Source organism: Crassostrea angulata, chromosome 3 (genome assembly GCF_025612915.1).
Source record: "Crassostrea angulata isolate pt1a10 chromosome 3, ASM2561291v2, whole genome shotgun sequence".
NCBI classification, from domain to species: domain Eukaryota; kingdom Metazoa; phylum Mollusca; class Bivalvia; order Ostreida; family Ostreidae; genus Magallana; species Magallana angulata.
In genome coordinates this window covers 5,513,005-5,531,296 of record NC_069113.1, presented here as the reverse complement: position 1 = coordinate 5,531,296, position 18,292 = coordinate 5,513,005, and the positions used below count along the sequence as shown (strand labels likewise).

General features: G+C 34.8%; 1 protein-coding gene across 1 annotated transcript in view; it reads right to left on the bottom strand.

Annotated features, from left to right (window-relative positions):
- Nucleotides 1–15,008, bottom strand: part of LOC128178767 (kinetochore-associated protein 1-like) — a 38,997-nt gene extending 23,989 nt beyond the window's left edge. Inside the window, exons 1-30 of the mRNA XM_052846087.1 lie at nt 14,948–15,008; nt 13,468–13,607; nt 13,064–13,178; nt 12,835–12,950; nt 12,240–12,306; nt 11,132–11,218; nt 10,858–10,964; nt 10,402–10,489; nt 10,218–10,282; nt 9,892–10,001; nt 9,589–9,733; nt 9,171–9,208; nt 8,890–8,952; nt 8,703–8,778; nt 7,684–7,809; nt 7,261–7,350; nt 7,012–7,080; nt 6,817–6,878; nt 6,616–6,724; nt 3,971–4,114; nt 3,617–3,673; nt 3,284–3,400; nt 3,008–3,127; nt 2,701–2,844; nt 2,440–2,538; nt 2,164–2,267; nt 1,899–1,995; nt 1,664–1,804; nt 238–363; nt 67–142 (exon numbers count right to left, since the gene is read on the bottom strand). Of these exons, the coding sequence (XP_052702047.1) occupies nt 67–142; nt 238–363; nt 1,664–1,804; nt 1,899–1,995; nt 2,164–2,267; nt 2,440–2,538; nt 2,701–2,844; nt 3,008–3,127; nt 3,284–3,400; nt 3,617–3,673; nt 3,971–4,114; nt 6,616–6,724; nt 6,817–6,878; nt 7,012–7,080; nt 7,261–7,350; nt 7,684–7,809; nt 8,703–8,778; nt 8,890–8,952; nt 9,171–9,208; nt 9,589–9,733; nt 9,892–10,001; nt 10,218–10,282; nt 10,402–10,489; nt 10,858–10,964; nt 11,132–11,218; nt 12,240–12,306; nt 12,835–12,950; nt 13,064–13,178; nt 13,468–13,593 (2,884 nt within the window). The 5' untranslated portion in view covers nt 13,594–13,607; nt 14,948–15,008. The remainder of the gene's footprint in view (nt 1–66; nt 143–237; nt 364–1,663; nt 1,805–1,898; nt 1,996–2,163; nt 2,268–2,439; nt 2,539–2,700; nt 2,845–3,007; nt 3,128–3,283; nt 3,401–3,616; nt 3,674–3,970; nt 4,115–6,615; nt 6,725–6,816; nt 6,879–7,011; nt 7,081–7,260; nt 7,351–7,683; nt 7,810–8,702; nt 8,779–8,889; nt 8,953–9,170; nt 9,209–9,588; nt 9,734–9,891; nt 10,002–10,217; nt 10,283–10,401; nt 10,490–10,857; nt 10,965–11,131; nt 11,219–12,239; nt 12,307–12,834; nt 12,951–13,063; nt 13,179–13,467; nt 13,608–14,947) is intronic.
- Nucleotides 15,009–18,292: the final 3,284 nt, after the last annotated feature.

Sequence of the window (18,292 nt, the reverse complement as noted above, 5' to 3'; positions counted from 1 at the left end):
AAACAAATCATATGACTCACTAGTGTCTATATACAGAATATGAGAAAATACTTGAGGAAACTGGACCTTGAAACTTGTTCATTGTGAATTTGATCAGATAAATCCCAGCTTCACACTGCAATTGTTTTCTGGAGAGGCACACCTGGAAATTACAAATAATTCATGCAGAATTTTTTTTTCAATTACACTTCAAATTTTTTAAGATATAACCTGCAAATAGGAAGTAAGTGAACTTACAGGTACGTTTTGTTGGAAGATGATGGGACACTTGAGGGACCTGGTGATAAAGCCTATCAGGGAGTGACAGATGGTCAAGGTCAGGTGGGCGGGGCACTGTCTTAGAAGGTTGATACACTCATGTAGCTGTCAATATATAATTACATTTAATATGAATCACCATGAGTAACAGAAAACACAAAACTGTAAAGAATCAAACACACATTTAGCATTTTCCCTGAATTTTATTGCACTGCATGAGGTAGCTGCAGATCTGTAGCTCTCTGGTTGAAAAAATTCGGATAGACAAACCAGAGAGCTACAGTTCCAAGCGTTGTAAAAACCTCCGATTTACGCCGCCGTTTTTGTGTCGCTCGCTTCGGGAATTATATCCGACTTTAAAAGCATTCAACCGCCTAAAAAATTGGATTTATTAATTAAACATATAGTTTACCCTAACTCTGCTAACTTTGTTTTCCTTTCAATGGTTCACAACGGCCATCCTTCGCCTTGGAATGTCATCGTTTTAAAAAACTCGCCTTATGACAACCATGTTTACCTAGTAGCGAGATCTCGGGTGCGTCGATTTACCCAAATGGACCCAAATTCAAGCAGAAAACAATTATAATAAAATCCTCATAATTTAGGGAAATTTGGAAAAATAAAAGCCGAAGGTCCATAACAATAATTAAAATTACTTTAAAAAGTTGTTTTATTTTTATATAATATATATATTTATATTATTTGAATATACATGTAATTACATACATTATATACTTTTACAAATGGAGATAAAATGCTCATCTTTATTTTTCAAAAACAATTTTTAAAGATATACTGAAATAATTTTAATTATTGTTTTGGACCTTCGGCTTTTATTTTTCCAAATTTCCCTAAATTATGAGGATTTTATTATAATTGTTTTCCGCTTGAATCGCCATTTGGGTCGCCATTTGGGTCTTTATTTTTCTTAATAACGGCTAACAAACCCATGAAATGACTAAAACAAGTGATAATATTAGTAATAAGGATTTTATTATAATTGTTTTCCACTTTAATAATCGCCATTCGGGTCCATTTTGGGTTCATTTGGGTCCATTTGGGTAAATCGACGCACCCGAGATCTCGCTACTAGGTAAACATGGTTGTCATAAGGCGAGTTTTTTAAAACGATGACATTCCAAGGCGAAGGATGGCCGTTGTGAACCATTGAAAGGAAAACAAAGTTAGCAGAGTTAGGGTAAACTATATGTTTAATTAATAAATCCAATTTTTTAGGCGGTTGAATGCTTTTAAAGTCGGATATAATTCCCGAAGCGAGCGACACAAAAACGGCGGCGTAAATCGGAGGTTTTTACAACGCTTGGAACTGTAGCTCTCTGGTTTGTCTATCCGAATTTTTTCAACCAGAGAGCTACAGATCTGCAGCTATGCATGAGGAACAAACCTGGTCTTTATGAATGAGGAGCATGCACTTGAAGAAATAGATTTCCTGCTCGAACTCTGTGTCTCCGTAGGCTTCCATCACACTGAGGGCATCCTGAACACAGTCAGGCTTGTCTTGTGACAGGATTTGCTTTATCAGGTTCTACATAATAAATATAAACATACAGATTTATCTGAGGGAATAATAATGTATAATAAAAGAATTGTACTGAGATATTTCATCTTTAGAAACCAACCCGACTGCACTGCTTGTCTGGTACCCTATTCACTCCATACTTAAGAACCAGTTTTCTAACAGTCACCATTTTGTATTGTTCTTGTATCTCTGTGGCTCTATAAAGTCAACAAATGCACATGTAAATTTAAACAAAAAGGAATTCAAATATTTGTACATCATATAAAAACATGACTTGTTTAAAAGCCTAAGGAAGTTCTTCTAAAAAAAAAAAACAAGAAAGTTAGTAATGAAGAAATATTGTAGTGTTTTTAGCAGATACTGACTTCGGGTGCTCCAGTTCCATGCCTTCCTGAATCAGTTTCTCAATCTGAGCAGATAGAGGGATGCGAGCCATCTTCATGGTCTCCATAATTGCTTCACACTTAGACTGTAACAAAGTACAACGAAAGTGTATATACCAAAGTCAAACTAACCAACAATCTGAACTAATTTCTCCTCCCTTTATGCCTATAGCTGACTTTAAATTCACCCTGCATTAAATCATTTATTACACAGGATGGCCACTATCCATTTAAATTAACCCTGCAGTGACCTCTTACCCTGGGATCTTTGATACACCCAATGACCGCTATCACTTTGGCTTCCCATGGAGCTTCACCATAGAAAGAGGTCAATCCCATACTTCTCTCTAGCAAGTCCTAAGTGAAAAGACAGAGGTTTTTGTATATCAATATCAATAATAAAATGATATGTTAGAATGCAAGTTCAAACTAAGAAACTTTTCAAAAATTTAACTATCAAGCATGCTATAAAAAAAACTGCATGATCATGAAATAACCAGATGTAGAAAGAGAGAGAACCTTGACATATTTGGTGAAGACGACATCCTCCTTCAAGTGATGTTCCTTCATATAGGGTCTGATCTGCTGGGTCAGGCGAGTCTGAATCACCTCCAACGCAACCACATTGTCCAGCATTCTGAAGGTCACTGACTCAGTGGTTTCCTTAAAAATACAAATAATTATATTTTTTATCACTTCCATATCTGCATCTTATCCATTACTAGTATCATTTACAACCTAAAATGTGTACATGAATATATATACAAAATAGTATGAACCAGCCGAATGGATAGTAATATGTTTAGAATATAACCGAGATACTCACAGCTAGGAACTGTCCAAAGGTTAAGTAGCACTTGTATTTGTGGTGGAGATCGTGCAGGTGCTGAAGGTTTGTAATCAATTTCTTGACAGGCTCTAACACTGCTGAAATGTTGATCTTCATCTATGCAGCAAAGAAAAAAAACATTGTAGATTAATGAGTTCATCCTGAACTTGTGTATACAAGCAAACATGTAATGTAAAATGTATAATTTTCAAACTACATTGTAAGGTACAGTATAGTACTCTAATATCTGTTTATATCTCCTCAATCACTAACCTTACTGACTAGGTCAGACTGGTCACATCTATCCTCAGTATAGTTGATCTCCAGAGACTGACACAGACAGTGGTAGATGGACCGCATCAATTCCAGACTGTTTATAGGCCAGGCACTCTGTAATGTCCAAGTTTTACACTTCTATATACCATACATCCAATGGCCACAGATACATGTAACCATAGGAGTGTTGTGCTAGTGTTTTCCCTATCAGGGACATTAAAATTAAAAAAGACTGTTTCTTTGCCAAGTCTATTTATATGAAAAGCATATAACATATTCATTAAGCATTTTGTTTTAACCATGTATACAGCAGTCTACAAATATGCGTACCTTCTCCATCAATTCCAGATTGGTGGCTTTTCTGATCACCCAGGTAATTAAACTTTCCTGAAAAAATGAGAAAATAAGAAATACTGAGTACAACATGTATATTAACTATATTAAGAAACTATGTGTACATGTAACATTAGTTTATTAGACATCTTTTCTGTTGAATTGGAATCACCACATTTGTTTAAAGGCACCATTCGCATGATTTTTTTTCTTTTTTACTTTCTCTACTACAACAAAAGCTGTTATGGACTATTCCCTACTTCTTAAATCAAATTCCTCCTTAAACTCCACCTTTATCTATAAACAAAGGACTGTTTATAAAGCCAGATAAACACCAAGATACTGTCTTACCAGTTTCTCTGGAATGATCCTGATAATGTAGGGGATGATGCTCTCCTTCAGAATTCCCAGTATCTCCACAGCTCGGACTTTCTCTGGTATGTAGGACAAGAAGGCATCCACCACACTGGGTTTCATCACTCTCTCCCACTCAGCCTGCAAACACATGAATATCAATTCCACCTCACATTTAAATTACAGTTTCATTCATGAACTCATCATATACATGTATATGTATGTACATTAATATGGTTTCTGATGCTGTACCCATAGGGTGAGTCCTACATTAATACTGTACCTGATGCTGTACCCAAATGGTGAGTCCTACATATATACTGTACCTGATGCTGTACTCAAATGGTGAGTCCTCCATTAATACTGTACCTGATGCTGTACCCATATGGTGAGTCCTACATATATACTGTACCTGATGCTGTACTCAAATGGTGAGACCTCCATTAATACTGTACCTGAAGCTGTACCCATTTGGTGAGTCCTACATTAATATTGTACCTTATGCTGTACCCATATGGTGAGTCCTACATTAATACTGTACCTGATGCTGTACCCAAATGGTGAGTCCTACATATATACTGTACCTGATGCTGTACCCATATGGTGAGTCCTCCATTAATACTGTACCTGATAATGTACCCATATGGTGAGTCCTACATTCATACTGTATCTGATGCTGTACCCATATGGTGAGTCCTACATTAATACTGTAACTGATGCTGTACCCATATGGTGAGTCCTACATTAATATTGTACCTGATGTTGTATCCATATGGTGAATCCTACATTAATGCTGTATCTGATGCTGTACCCATATGGTGAGACCTACATTAATACTGTACCTGATGCTGTACCCATATGGTGAGTCCTACATTCATACTGTACCTGATGCTGTACCCATATGGTGAGTCCTACATTAATACTGTAACTGATGCTGTACCCATATGGTGAGTCCTACATTAATATTGTACCTGATGTTGTATCCATATGGTGAGTCCTACATTCATACTGTATCTGATGCTGTACCCATATGGTGAGTCCTACATTAATACTGTACCTGAAGCTGTACCCATATGGTGAGTCCTACATTAATATTGTACCTGATGCTGTACCCATATGGTGAGTCCTACATTAATACTGTAACTGATGCTGTACCCATATGGTGAGTCCTACATTAATACTGTACCTGATGCTGTACCCATATGGTGAGTCCTACATTCATACTGTATCTGATGCTGTACCCATTAATACTGTACCTGATGCTGTACCCATATGGTGAGTCCTACATTAATATTGTACCTGATGTTGTATCCATATGGTGAGTCCTACATTCATACTGTATCTGATGCTGTACCCATATGGTGAGTCCTACATTAATATTGTACCTGATGTTGTATCCATATGGTGAGTCCTACATTCATACTGTATCTGATGCTGTAACCATATGGTGAGTCCTACATTAATACTGTACCTGATGCTGTACCCATATGGTGAGTCCTACATTAATACTGTAACTGATGCTGTACCCATATGGTGAGTCCTACATTAATACTGTACCTGATGCTGTACCCATATGGTGAGTCCTACATTCATACTGTATCTGATGCTGTACCCATTAATACTGTACCTGATGCTGTACCCATATGGTGAGTCCTACATTAATATTGTACCTGATGTTGTATCCATATGGTGAGTCCTACATTAATACTGTAACTGATGCTGTACCCATATGGTGAGTCCTACATTAATATTGTACCTGATGTTGTATCCATATGGTGAGTCCTACATTCATACTGTATCTGATGCTGTACCCATATGGTGAGTCCTACATTAATACTGTACCTGAAGCTGTACCCATATGGTGAGTCCTACATTAATATTGTACCTGATGCTGTACCCATATGGTGAGTCCTACATTAATACTGTAACTGATGCTGTACCCATATGGTGAGTCCTACATTAATACTGTACCTGATGCTGTACCCATATGGTGAGTCCTACATTCATACTGTATCTGATGCTGTACCCATTAATACTGTACCTGATGCTGTACCCATATGGTGAGTCCTACATTAATACTGTAACTGATGTTGTATCCATATGGTGAGTCCTACATTCATACTGTATCTGATGCTGTACCCATATGGTGAGTCCTACATTCATACTGTATCTGATGCTGTACCCATATGGTGAGTCCTACATTAATACTGTAACTGATGCTGTACCCATATGGTGAGTCCTACATTCATATTGTACCTGATGCTGTACCCATATGGTGAGTCCTACATCAATGCTGTACCTGATGCTGTACCCATATGGTGAGACCTACATTAATACTGTACCTGATGCTGTACTCATATGTGAGTCCTACATTAATACTGTACCTGATGTTGTATCCATATGGTGAATCCTACATTAATACTGTAATTAATGCTGTACCCATATGGTGAGTCCTACATTCATACTGTACCTGATGCTGTACCCATATGGTGAGTCCTACATTCATGCTGTACCTGATGCTGTACCCATATGGTGAGACCTACATTAATACTGTACCTGATGCTGTACCCATATGGTGAGTCCTACATTAATATTGTACCTGATGCTGTATCCATATGGTGAATCCTACATTAATACTGTACCTGATGCTGTACCCATATGGTGAGTCCTACACTCAGGTTCCCCATTCTCATGCTGTGGAGAGCCTCTTGAAGAAGATCTGCCTTTCTGAAGTGTTCCCAGTTATCAGCACTAGACAGGCAAACAACGCTCTTTGTTAGTCATATTAATAGGAAAAGCTAAATGTTCATGCAATGGTCTGTAATCTTGTGAATACACTATACCTGTACTGGGCCGTGCCATAGGCCATGTGATAGGTGTTCAACCTTTGAGAAATTTCATTCAGCTAAGAGAAAGAAAAAAAACAGTTACTGTTTTTTATGTTTCCTATTCACAAATATACATGTACATACACATTCATAAATTGTCAAAATTTTCAGCAAATATTTTGAATTTATCTTAAAATTGTTGTACCTTACCTTAGCAAGCAGACTGTGTTGTTTGTTCTTTGCTTTAGCTTCTGTATTTTTTTCTGAAAACTCCATTAACTAAAGGTACACAAATAATACCAATACTAACTTTCACAGCAAGAATGACATTCAGATGCAGTAAAGATTTTGTATACTCTTCAGGAAACAACATTTAGTTGGTACTGTTATAGTTTTGGCCGGGAGACTCTACACAAAATGTAAGGAATTTGACACCAAGATTTGCAGTAAGACATTTACCATTTTCCTGCAGTGCTCCAACATCTGTTGTGTGAGCGCTAGAGTTGGAAGGGCAGAGTTCATGCAGTTCTCCAGCAGCTCTAACTCATCCTAGGATAGACATAATTATACAACTGAGGAGTCACTGTAAGCTCTGTATAACTAAGTGCTTGACAAAAGACAAAAACAAATCCTTTTACATGTATATGTACTTTTTCACATGTAACAGTTCTTTATAACACCATCTTGTCCTTTTGATACAGTATGTGCATTGTAAATACATGCACATGTACTTTAAATTTAAGATATATTTACATTTTTACAAACTGATCCAATGAACACAAATGAAGATGTTTTAGAACACCAGACAGTCAACAAAAATGTATGTGTACACATCTCCTGGTTGCAGTTTTCTAAGTTTAACACATTTACTCTGACATGTACCTTGACAAACTGCAGACATTCCCAGAGCTGTTCTATCATCAGGCTGACATCACTGTCAGAGTGTTTCTTCACATTCCAGGGAGACAACTGCTCCAGGAGGTAGTTCACCTTAACTTTGTACACCATCTACAAATGTAAAACAGTCAAAAAAGTCAATACATGTAAATTGTCAACATATCAGAATATGATATAAAGTGATAACAGAAGATCAAGTAAATTGAACATGCATATTGATGAAAAATCAACAAATTGAAACACCTTTTTCCAGACTGTACATATATATATTCATAAATCAAAGTACTGAAGTACTGATGGGAGTTGATTTTATCCATTATTGATTATTTTAAAATCAACGATATGTTATTTTGCATGGCAAGTAGTTTCCTATATGTATTTGAATTACGCACATTTTTTTTAATATGAGTTCTCCCACAGGAATTTCGTGAAAACCCAATATGAATCATGTTGTGTAATATTCAAAGAATTATTCCATCAAACTACGTATCAGTAATCGATATAGTTATGAGAAATTGTATGGACCCAAGCAAAATTGATCTCTAGTCTCATTCAATCAGACTCTCAGTTGTCTCCGTTAATCTCCGACAAGCAAGAGAGACTCTCTGCTTGTCGGAGATTTACGGAGACAGCCGAGCGTCTGGTTGAATGAGACTATATTGAACTTTGGCGTAAAAATACATATAATGTACGACTTCCAAAAATATCAAAATTATCCATACCATTTAAAATCTGACTTTTTACAAGGTACCAATAGATAAGTGTCCTTGAAAAACAATGCTTAAGAACTCATTACATCGAATTTATCGATTAGAACTATATATTCTCAGCGGTGTGTTGATTTGTGCTTCGGTCCAAACACTGTTTCACTTTCGGTTTGCCCGAGTAACTGCATAGGAGAGTTGATTAAAATCAACTCCCAAAAACTCTAGGTACAGCACAATTAATCACTAGCATCATTTAATGATGCACATTGATACAAGGAAAGACTAAAGTAAGCATACATTGATCTCCAGATGATACATCTTGGCAAACATCACAGCCTCCTCAAACTTCTTCTTGGAGAGAATACGGTAAAGTCTGAAAAATCATTTCCCCTTAAATCAATGAAAAAATTTACCTTGTAACTTGTGGTCATAAAGATTTTAATAAAAATTGAGCCATAAACACCACTTGTTAGTGGAGAAATACCTAGTTTCTGGATTGGTTTCCGTCAAACAGCGAAACCTGACCGTGGACACAGACCTAGGACAGCTAAAACATTATCAAGTTTGAGTATTAACATCTATCAAAAACATAAAACTACCTATTAATTGCATGGACAGAACTGAACATTAATAGGAATATACTGGAGCAGGTCTCCTCTAAGACTGTGAATATAGTACAAGCTCATAGATTCTAATTATAAGAATAAAATACTTCTGCAGATGTCGCAAGATAAAAATACAAATAATTCAATAAAAGAAACTTACGTCTCATCAGGACAGCACTCGACTACAAATATATTGTCCTGAAATGATAAACAGTACACATGTAAACATACAACATTGGGGACTGAACAGTCTGTACAAGTATGCTAGCGATGTACAACACTTACTTACCATCAGAAAAATCAATCTAAGAACAAACACCATTACTAAACTTTGACAAGGAAATGCTTTAGTGTGTACGGTACATGAGTGTTTTAGTGTGTACGTTACATGAGTGTTTTAGTGTGTACGTTACATGAGTGTTTTAGTGTGTACGGTACATGAGTGTTTTAGTGTGTACGTTACATGAGTGTTTTAGTGTGTACGGTACATGAGTGTTTTAGTGTGTACGGTACTTGAGTGTTTTAGTGTGTACGGTACATGAGTGTTTTAGTGTGTACGGTACATGAGATAAGATTACCTGCAGTGGCAGACACTCGGAGATGAAGCACGGAGCATTGAGCTGAAGATTGTAAATACTCTCAAAACCAGGCAGGCTTTGTATCATTAGGGTGCTCCGTCCCTCCACAGATGTTGTGATCAGTGCCAATCTCATTTCCTGTAAACTACAGAAAAAAAAGATCAAAATTTGTCAGTCTTTCATATTTAAAACAAAGAAAAGAGTTTTGATATCAAAAGGTAAATTGACAATTCACCTAAGAGGGAAGAAAAATCTGAATTCACTGTTTAGTTTAAATATCTTCATGAAGAAAAGAAGTTTTACCCTTGATTTTGAACCTCCCTAGTTTCCAGTAGCTGAAATTCTTTAACTTTGACCTCTGTCCATTGTTTCATAATAAACCAGGCCTGAGTATTCCAAAGACATAAATTGTTCTACAACACAAAAACCCCATACACTGTTTAACATGGACAAATCATTCTACACCAAACACAGAAACCATCAATTATAGGGACCACAGTATCATTATCTATGTGTAAATGGTAACATGTTTTCTATTAAAGTGTATAGAACTCATTGCTAACATGTCATACAGAAATGCATGTGTATATTTATTAGTTTTCATTTCTAAAGAAAGATAAGAAAAAAACCTGAGAATCTAATGAAAAAAAGAAATTTCCATCACTGGTGACTTTCCCTTGAGTGATTCCAGATGCTTAAAAATAAAAAACAAATTCATTTTAATAGCATGCAAAAGAAACTTTAAATGCATTCAACATAAAATTCAATTCAATTTCACTCTTTGCACATGTAAAGATATCAAACTTGTATTACCTGAGATAAGGAAATCACCAACTTCCTCTATCAGAACTGACTGTCCATCCTCCCATTCCCACACCCCTAGAATACTATCTCCGCTTCCCTGTCAATCAAAGATCAGTCAGCAATACCAGTGATTCATATACATACGATACCAGGTAGGTATAAAATGTACATGTAAATACTTTACTATGTATTTAGTGTTTTTCATAAACACAGCATCTCGGGTCAAGATTCACAGCCTAGGACTCGACAGAGGCTCATCCTCAACTGTGAATCTTTTTCCTCCGTGGAATTTCACTATCCCACACTCGTAATAATGAATGATTCCAACAATACCATATATATATATATTGATATACAATGTAAATATATTACTTTGTACTTGGTGCTATTTCATTTCATATATCACTGTGTACAATATACCTGTACATGTACATATATAAATAACATCAGGTTCTCTGGAATTACCATTGTAATAAAGCTGTCATCCAGGCACACTAGGTCTGTTACTGAGGAATGGAGGTCATCCACTTTGGTGGAAATTAATTTTTCCTTTAACACAGCTTTGATTCCATCTAAAAGAGTACAAGATTACTGCATTTTTATAAGTATTTGGTCTTGGGGCATGGTGAATAATGTTTAAATGTTTCTGTCAATCAAAATTGTTTCAATTCAAATTGGACTTCACACAAATTAAATTACCAGTAAGCCATTAAAACACCAATAATTTTTTTTTCCCTACCTCCACCAGCCAAGAAAGTTTCTTTATTGAAGTTTCTCAATATCTTCAAATCTCCATTTGTTGTCAACACAAATAAATTGTATAGACCTATTAAATACATATAAAATGTTTCGATTGAATCAGACATATAAATGAGACATAATTCAGTTTACTACTGTCATACATGTCAACCCGCAGTGATAAAAAAGAGGTAGATTTTGAACAGAAAAGCAGTAGCATTGCGCGCGGCCTTTTTCATGTATATTCCAAAGCACAGATTTTTATGTACTACATATGTAGTAAGGGTTTCTTTTGAGTAAATAAAGTTTTCAACAAGTAACTAAAATATAAACAACTTTTGAAATTTAGTATTATCAGTTCATGCAATAAAAATGTTTGCATGCATTTATCATCATATAAATTACCGGTAAGCTATTTTTCTTTTTTTTTGTTCAGAAAAAATATATTACTGCAAAGACTTCAACAATTGCCTTTGTTCAGAAAAAATAGGTCAAGTTGACAAAATTTAACAAATAAGAGAAGTAAGAACTAGTAGGAAATCATTTAATTTTTTTTCATTATCAAAACAATGTTTACATGCTTATCACAAATCATGCACCATTGCAATAAACTGCAATTCAAGTTTACTGTTATGGCGAAGTAAAACGATATATTCAGTCATCATTAAAGCCGTGTGTGGAATTGCAAAGCTTCTTTTTCCTAGGTGAAGATAATATTGACATGTCTTGTAACTAATCTTGTAACGGGAAGTGGCTTCTTTCATCGCTCGATGTAAAACACATGCTTGAAAACTTGTCATTCACAGGACATAATAAAACATTTGTGTGTCTCCGATTCAAAGTCGCATTAATTTTAAACCCGACGAGATTTTTTTACCACAATGGCTTCCAAAATGGCTATCTATCAAAACACATTTTTGAAGAAAAGCAGTAGATTTTTTAATTAAAGTGGTAGGCAGAAAACAGCTAAAAAGCAGTAAAAGTAAAATGGTAGAGTAAACATGTATGCTACTGTTGACATCTTTACTTTCATTAATAATAACCTTACAATACATGTACATATTTATGTACTACTTTTGTTGACACAAAATACAAAGATTTCACAGTACCTTCTTTGGCAGTAAAACACTTGATTCTGCTAAATGAATTTCCTACTCGATTTGGAGGTGTAACAATCTGCAAATATGGGAAAACCATATTAATCTGTATTGTTTTACTGTGTCTCCATTTTATTTCAATTTTAAATGGACAAAGAAAACGAACATGTTTAGGCACTTATACATGCATGTAAACAAGTAGGTAAATGTGTGTTGGAAGAATTTCTTAATATGGAAAGAAATATTTTACAAGAAATGATATGTCTCTGTGATTGCTTTACCATTGTAAAACATTCAATTCAACAAATGCTGTACATGGTCTCACAATGAGATGCTGACACAGGTTTGGTAGTGTCATAATGAACAAGTATTTGATTTTTTCAAACATTACACAAAATATCATAGGATCAGATGCCTTGAAAAAAGGAGCAAACAAAGCAATGTTGGTGATAGTTTATTTTTCTATGTATTATGTCATAAAACCCTTTTCAAATAAGCTTATACTGGTTTATATACTTCAAGAATGTGTACATACATGTACATGAGAGATGTGTGAATAAATATACATGTACATATACATGGAAGTAGTTCAGAAATGTGTACATACATGAGAAAAAATCACTTGTGAAGATTCTGTATCCAGAATGTGGAGTCTTCCAGAAGAATCTCCTAAAACCATTATCTGGCCATCAGGACTAAGGGTCAGCTCCTCAATGACAGCATCTGTGTAGAAATTAAAGTACAGGATCAGCAAGTGTCCTTAAAATAGCAACCACATCTATGTAAAGATCACAAAACAGAATGAGATACATGTACATCGGATTGAATTTTCTTACCATAAGCCAGGGTTGTAGTGTGCTGGAAATCAGTAAAGACCGAGACATGTCGGTCTACAGACAGACAGGCCAGCTCTCCAATCACAGAACTAACAATGTGGGGCACACTGGATTCCTGAAAGTCACAGACAAATTTGTATATAATTAAACTATGACAACAATAAATGTCCTTGAAATCTTCAAGAAGTTGTGTATCACTTTGTCTGCATTTTATACAACTACCATTTAAAAATGGAAAAATATATCTGTATTTGCTTACTCATCTTCATTGTTTTAATGTTATTATTAACCAGGCTAAAATTCCTTTTGTATGAAACTTGGTAAAATGAAACCCAGGGTTATCATCACTCAGTCAATGGGGTCAACCCCTTAACGGAAGAAGACACAAATAGTTCCTTATCTACCTTGTCTTGAGACGAAATTGTTGCGAGTGTGTCGATTTGATACAGCGCTGAACCTGACTCCTCCCTGGGTCCAAAATTCACAGTTTCCTCACCCCCAAAGTCTGAGCTGACAATATCCCACGGCATCTTCAACAAGACTGCTGTAATGAAAACATCATCATGTAAGTTGAAATTTTAGAAGGAGTATAATGTAGACATTTAGGCTTATAATGGACTGAAGAATCAAGTTATTGGCATAAATAGCTAAATAAGTCATAACACTACGTTCTCTGTTACAATATGACAAGTGTAAGTTCTGTCAGGGCAGGGACGTATCCCAGAGTACCCAAACTCCGTCACCATAAGCAGAAAACCTCCCGCGTTTCTCTGTAAATTATTTTTTGTGGTTTTTATCATTTGCAATCACTAAATATAATCTGAAACAATATAATTTATAAAATTATTAACAAAAATATTTTTATTTTTATTCAAATAAGCCCTCTGAATACGACGTTTATCACGCGTGCCTATTATATCTTATGAACCTAACTCCGTCACCCACATGCTCTATGATATGGCAGGGAATGAAGACACATTAACAATTTAGTTTAAACTCAATTCGTATCTAGGCCAAGTTATAATAAGTAAAAGTGGTGCATACAATTTAAATTGTATTTAATTTCATCGAAATGAAATGCTCACCAGAATGAAAAATGGGTCCATGTAACAACAATCACAATGGCCTTTTCAGAATGTATGGATGCCGTTTGATTTATGTCCTTACATATTTCAAATATTTTATATCATTAATTAATATATTACTTATTATATTATTTATTTATTACATTTTTAGAAATGTAGCATATTCTAAATAGCGATATAGCGGATATATATATACCCTGTATAAGGCAAAAATTACGGCATGAGCGATTTGACGTTATATTCAAGAGTAGTGCATAAAGGCTTTTGCGGACTGAAAAAAATGTATTAATTACCTTAATCAAAAATGTATTACATGTGAAATGTTTCATCTTGACCTCTTTAAAAATGGCTAACCACCGTAAATGATCGAATGGGCCCGCATGTCAGAAATATCGATATTTTAGTGCACCCGTGAAAAAGTTTTAGCTGATTTCACACAATTAATGGTGCATAAAATGAACAAGGTTTAATTCTGTTATTTTTTGACACATTCTTAAATTTAACCGTTGCAAATTGTTGACATTTGATTAAAGATTTTTGACATGTAAAAAATGACGTCATAATGGCACTTGATATCAAACGGCGAGGAGTTTCCCGAAAGTGACGGAGTTAGGGTAGTGACGGAGTTAGGGGGCTATGCGATATATATACGTCCCTGGTCAGGGTCACAAGATGATCGAGGAAATGTAACACAGGAGAATGTTCGGTTTTTAAACAAGAATCAATTTGTTATATCACGCAAAACATCAAAAAGAAAAGAAAAAAAAAAACAAAAAAAAAACAAAAAAATTGGCCTTACCTTGCCTGGATGTGGTCTGTCAAAAATGAAATCCGCGCGCTTTTTTGTCGAAAAGTTTATTGAGAGTGACTAAAATGGGTAGCGAAACCCGGGCCGGGCCGGGATTTTCGAAACTGATAACCGGGTTTTTGTTGATATCTTACAAAATACTTATTAGTTCTGCAAGAAATTTGCATAAATACTTTATTACAACTTGTTTTGTCTTCGCTGAAGTTTTTATTATCACAGAATGAGTTTTTCAATATTAATTACACATTTTCATTTTTCAGGTGACTAAAATGGGTAGCGAGCCCGGGTTACACATTTTGGCGATATTCAGCGAATTACATTGTTGAATTTGGAAACTTGTGTATTTTATCATTGCTATTTAAGTTTAAATACTTAGATAATTCAACATTTCCGTCAAAAAATATCATTTAATAGAATTATGGACAAATATTACAAACCCGGGACGGGACAAAACCGGACACGTTTACCCGGGACAAACCTTTTATTTCCGAAAAAAGCGACGAGAACAAAAACAGAATATATAACATAAAAAGAAAATTAATATGATAACCGGCAAGATTAGAACTAATCACTGAATTATTGTAAAACTCATTATTGAACATTTATTTTTTAAACCGATTAAAAGGATGAATTCTTCTCAGCTAGTTTCAGTAGTGTTATTGTTTTAATTAACCGTAATTACTTGTTAATACTGGTAAAATCTGCACTGCTAGCTTGGCAACTGCTCTAATTAGAATCAGAATGTACCTATTAGTATGATGATATCACAATTGCTGGCTTACTACACGAGTATTAAATATAATTTCAATTAGTTTAATTATAGGAATTTGTGCTCATCATTCAGCTTCTATTAAGATGAAAGTGAAATGAATTCATTTATAAAATTATTGTAATTGATTGAGCTTATTTTACAGGTCTTCTATATATATAGTGCCTAATACTACAGATGCCTCATTTTAGTACCCGATCGTGTGATGTGCACACGTTGGCTATCTTAAGTTTCTCACGAATCTAATTTAGTAGGTATGCTGATTTGTTTCTTAATAAAATAAAATGCACAAAAAATACATTTATGTTGACTTTCAACTCATCGCTCGGGAAACATCGAATTAATATGCTGTTATAATTTTTAATGATTGAATATAAGGTCTATATAAAAAGTAAATTATTATAAATAAATTATATAGATGTATTAATGTTTAAAAAAAAAACGGCATATTAATTTGATCAGGTATAGTATAACATGTACGGATACCTAACGGTGACAACCCAAGTACATGTCTTTATTTATTTTCCACACCACACGTCTCCTTTCATATCTGTGTTCCTTCGGGGGCTTCTGGGAGGAGATAATGCTGGACATTTGGGGGAGACTGCAATATAACTGTATATGTTATATGAAGTCTTCACCCATTGCACGTCCTAACTCCCAGCCGGATATTACAAAGAAAGGAGACTAACTTTATGAATTATAGAAAAAGATGTTCAGGATAAGAATTTTGTTGATTAAAATAAATGTCTATGAATATGGATAAGAGGATCCATTCATAAGGGTTTTGATGAAAAGGAAAAGGATTGTTACGAGTAAACGAAGGGTATAAAAAGGACAATTATAGGAATGAATATAAGTTTGTGAGAGCAAAAGATATACATGGAATAGAAGACCCATACATGGATCACTTGGATGTGCGTTATGTATATTGATGTATATTGAAAAAAAAAGATTGTTAAAGAACAAAATATTTGCAAATGCGTAAAATATGTATATTGATATTACATAGTTTTTAGATAAAAAAAAAAAAATAAACATGTTTGAATGTTTCCATCTTGGATGTTCAACAACAAACAAATGGTGTTGACTGTGGCGTATTTGCAATTGCAAATTTGACTGATTTCTGTTTTTCAGAAGACATCAAGGACCAACCAATTCCATATGACATAGAAAAAATGAGGAGTCATTTGATAAAATGTTTAGAAGATAAAAAGTTTGAAAAGTTCCCAAAGAAGCAAAATCAAAAGAAACGCTTGAGTTTAACCCGGAAAAGGGAATTTATTAAACAAATCAACATTGACTGTGCTTCAGGGTGTAGCCTTCCAAATGTATATGACAACATGATTGCATGTGAAAATCCATCATGTGGACAGTGGTACCATCTCCGCTGTGTTGGAATCCAAGATCCGAAAGAGAGTCTGGTCTTCATGTGTCCATCATGCGCTGACTAGGCCGAAGAAATAAAGAATATGAAAAAACGCATGTCTTAGTTTTTATTTGTTTTTAATGGGTTTTCTAGTGCTTATTCAGGGTAAAAATACATGAAAATCGAGTCTGGGCCCTGGTAGGGCGTTGCTGACAATGCAATAAGAACGGTTTTCTTGTAACTTTGTAAATATTTTGTACAAATACTTTTAAAATAATAGATAGTGCTTATAGATAGTTAGTTTTATTTTCAGTAATCAGGTTAAATCATTAAGATACAAACCGAGTCTGGGCCCTGGTAGGGCGTTGTGTTTTACACAATAAGAACGGTTTTTCATCGTGATTTGCTGTTTGCATCCTTTATATTTGTATTTAAAAGGAGGGGGGGGGGGGGGGGAGAAGGCTCAAATGAGGATACCTCCGCGTGGTTTGAGCTGGGCAATGTCACATGAGTGATAGCTAACATCCTCTGGTCGCTTTTTCGGAAATAAAAAGTTTGTCCCGGGTAAACGTGTCCGGTTTTGTTCCGTCCCGGGTTTATAATATTAGGCCATAATTCTATTAAATGATATTTTTTGACGGAATTGTTGGATTATCTAAGTGTTTAAACTAAAATAGCAATGATTAAACAAAATAATTTACCAAAAAATCAATGTAATTCTCTTAATATTGCCAAAATGTGTAACCCGGGTTCGCTACCCATTTTAGTCACCTGAAAAATGAGAATCGGTAATAAATATTGAAAAACTCATTTTGTGATAATAAAAATTTCAGCGAAGACAAAAAAAGATGTTTTAAAGTTGTCCTGCAAATTTCGTACAAAACACATGAGTATTTTGTAAGAAATCAACAAAACCCGGTTTTCAGTTTCGAAAATCCCGGCCCGGCCCGGTTTTCGCTACCCATTTTAGTCACTCTCAAGTTTATTAGCCCAAAAAGACCCAGAAGGATATTTTCATCGAAGTGAGTGCGTTAAAATGTATTTTTTTTTGTATATACTTATGTACTTTGTATTATTTGTGCTTTTACATAATGTATATGTATAATTAAAAAAATACAAACGATAACTTTTTTTCAAATATAAACGCAAAATATTAACTTTTTCTTTAACGCCAAGTAAAAAAAGTATTTTGAACATT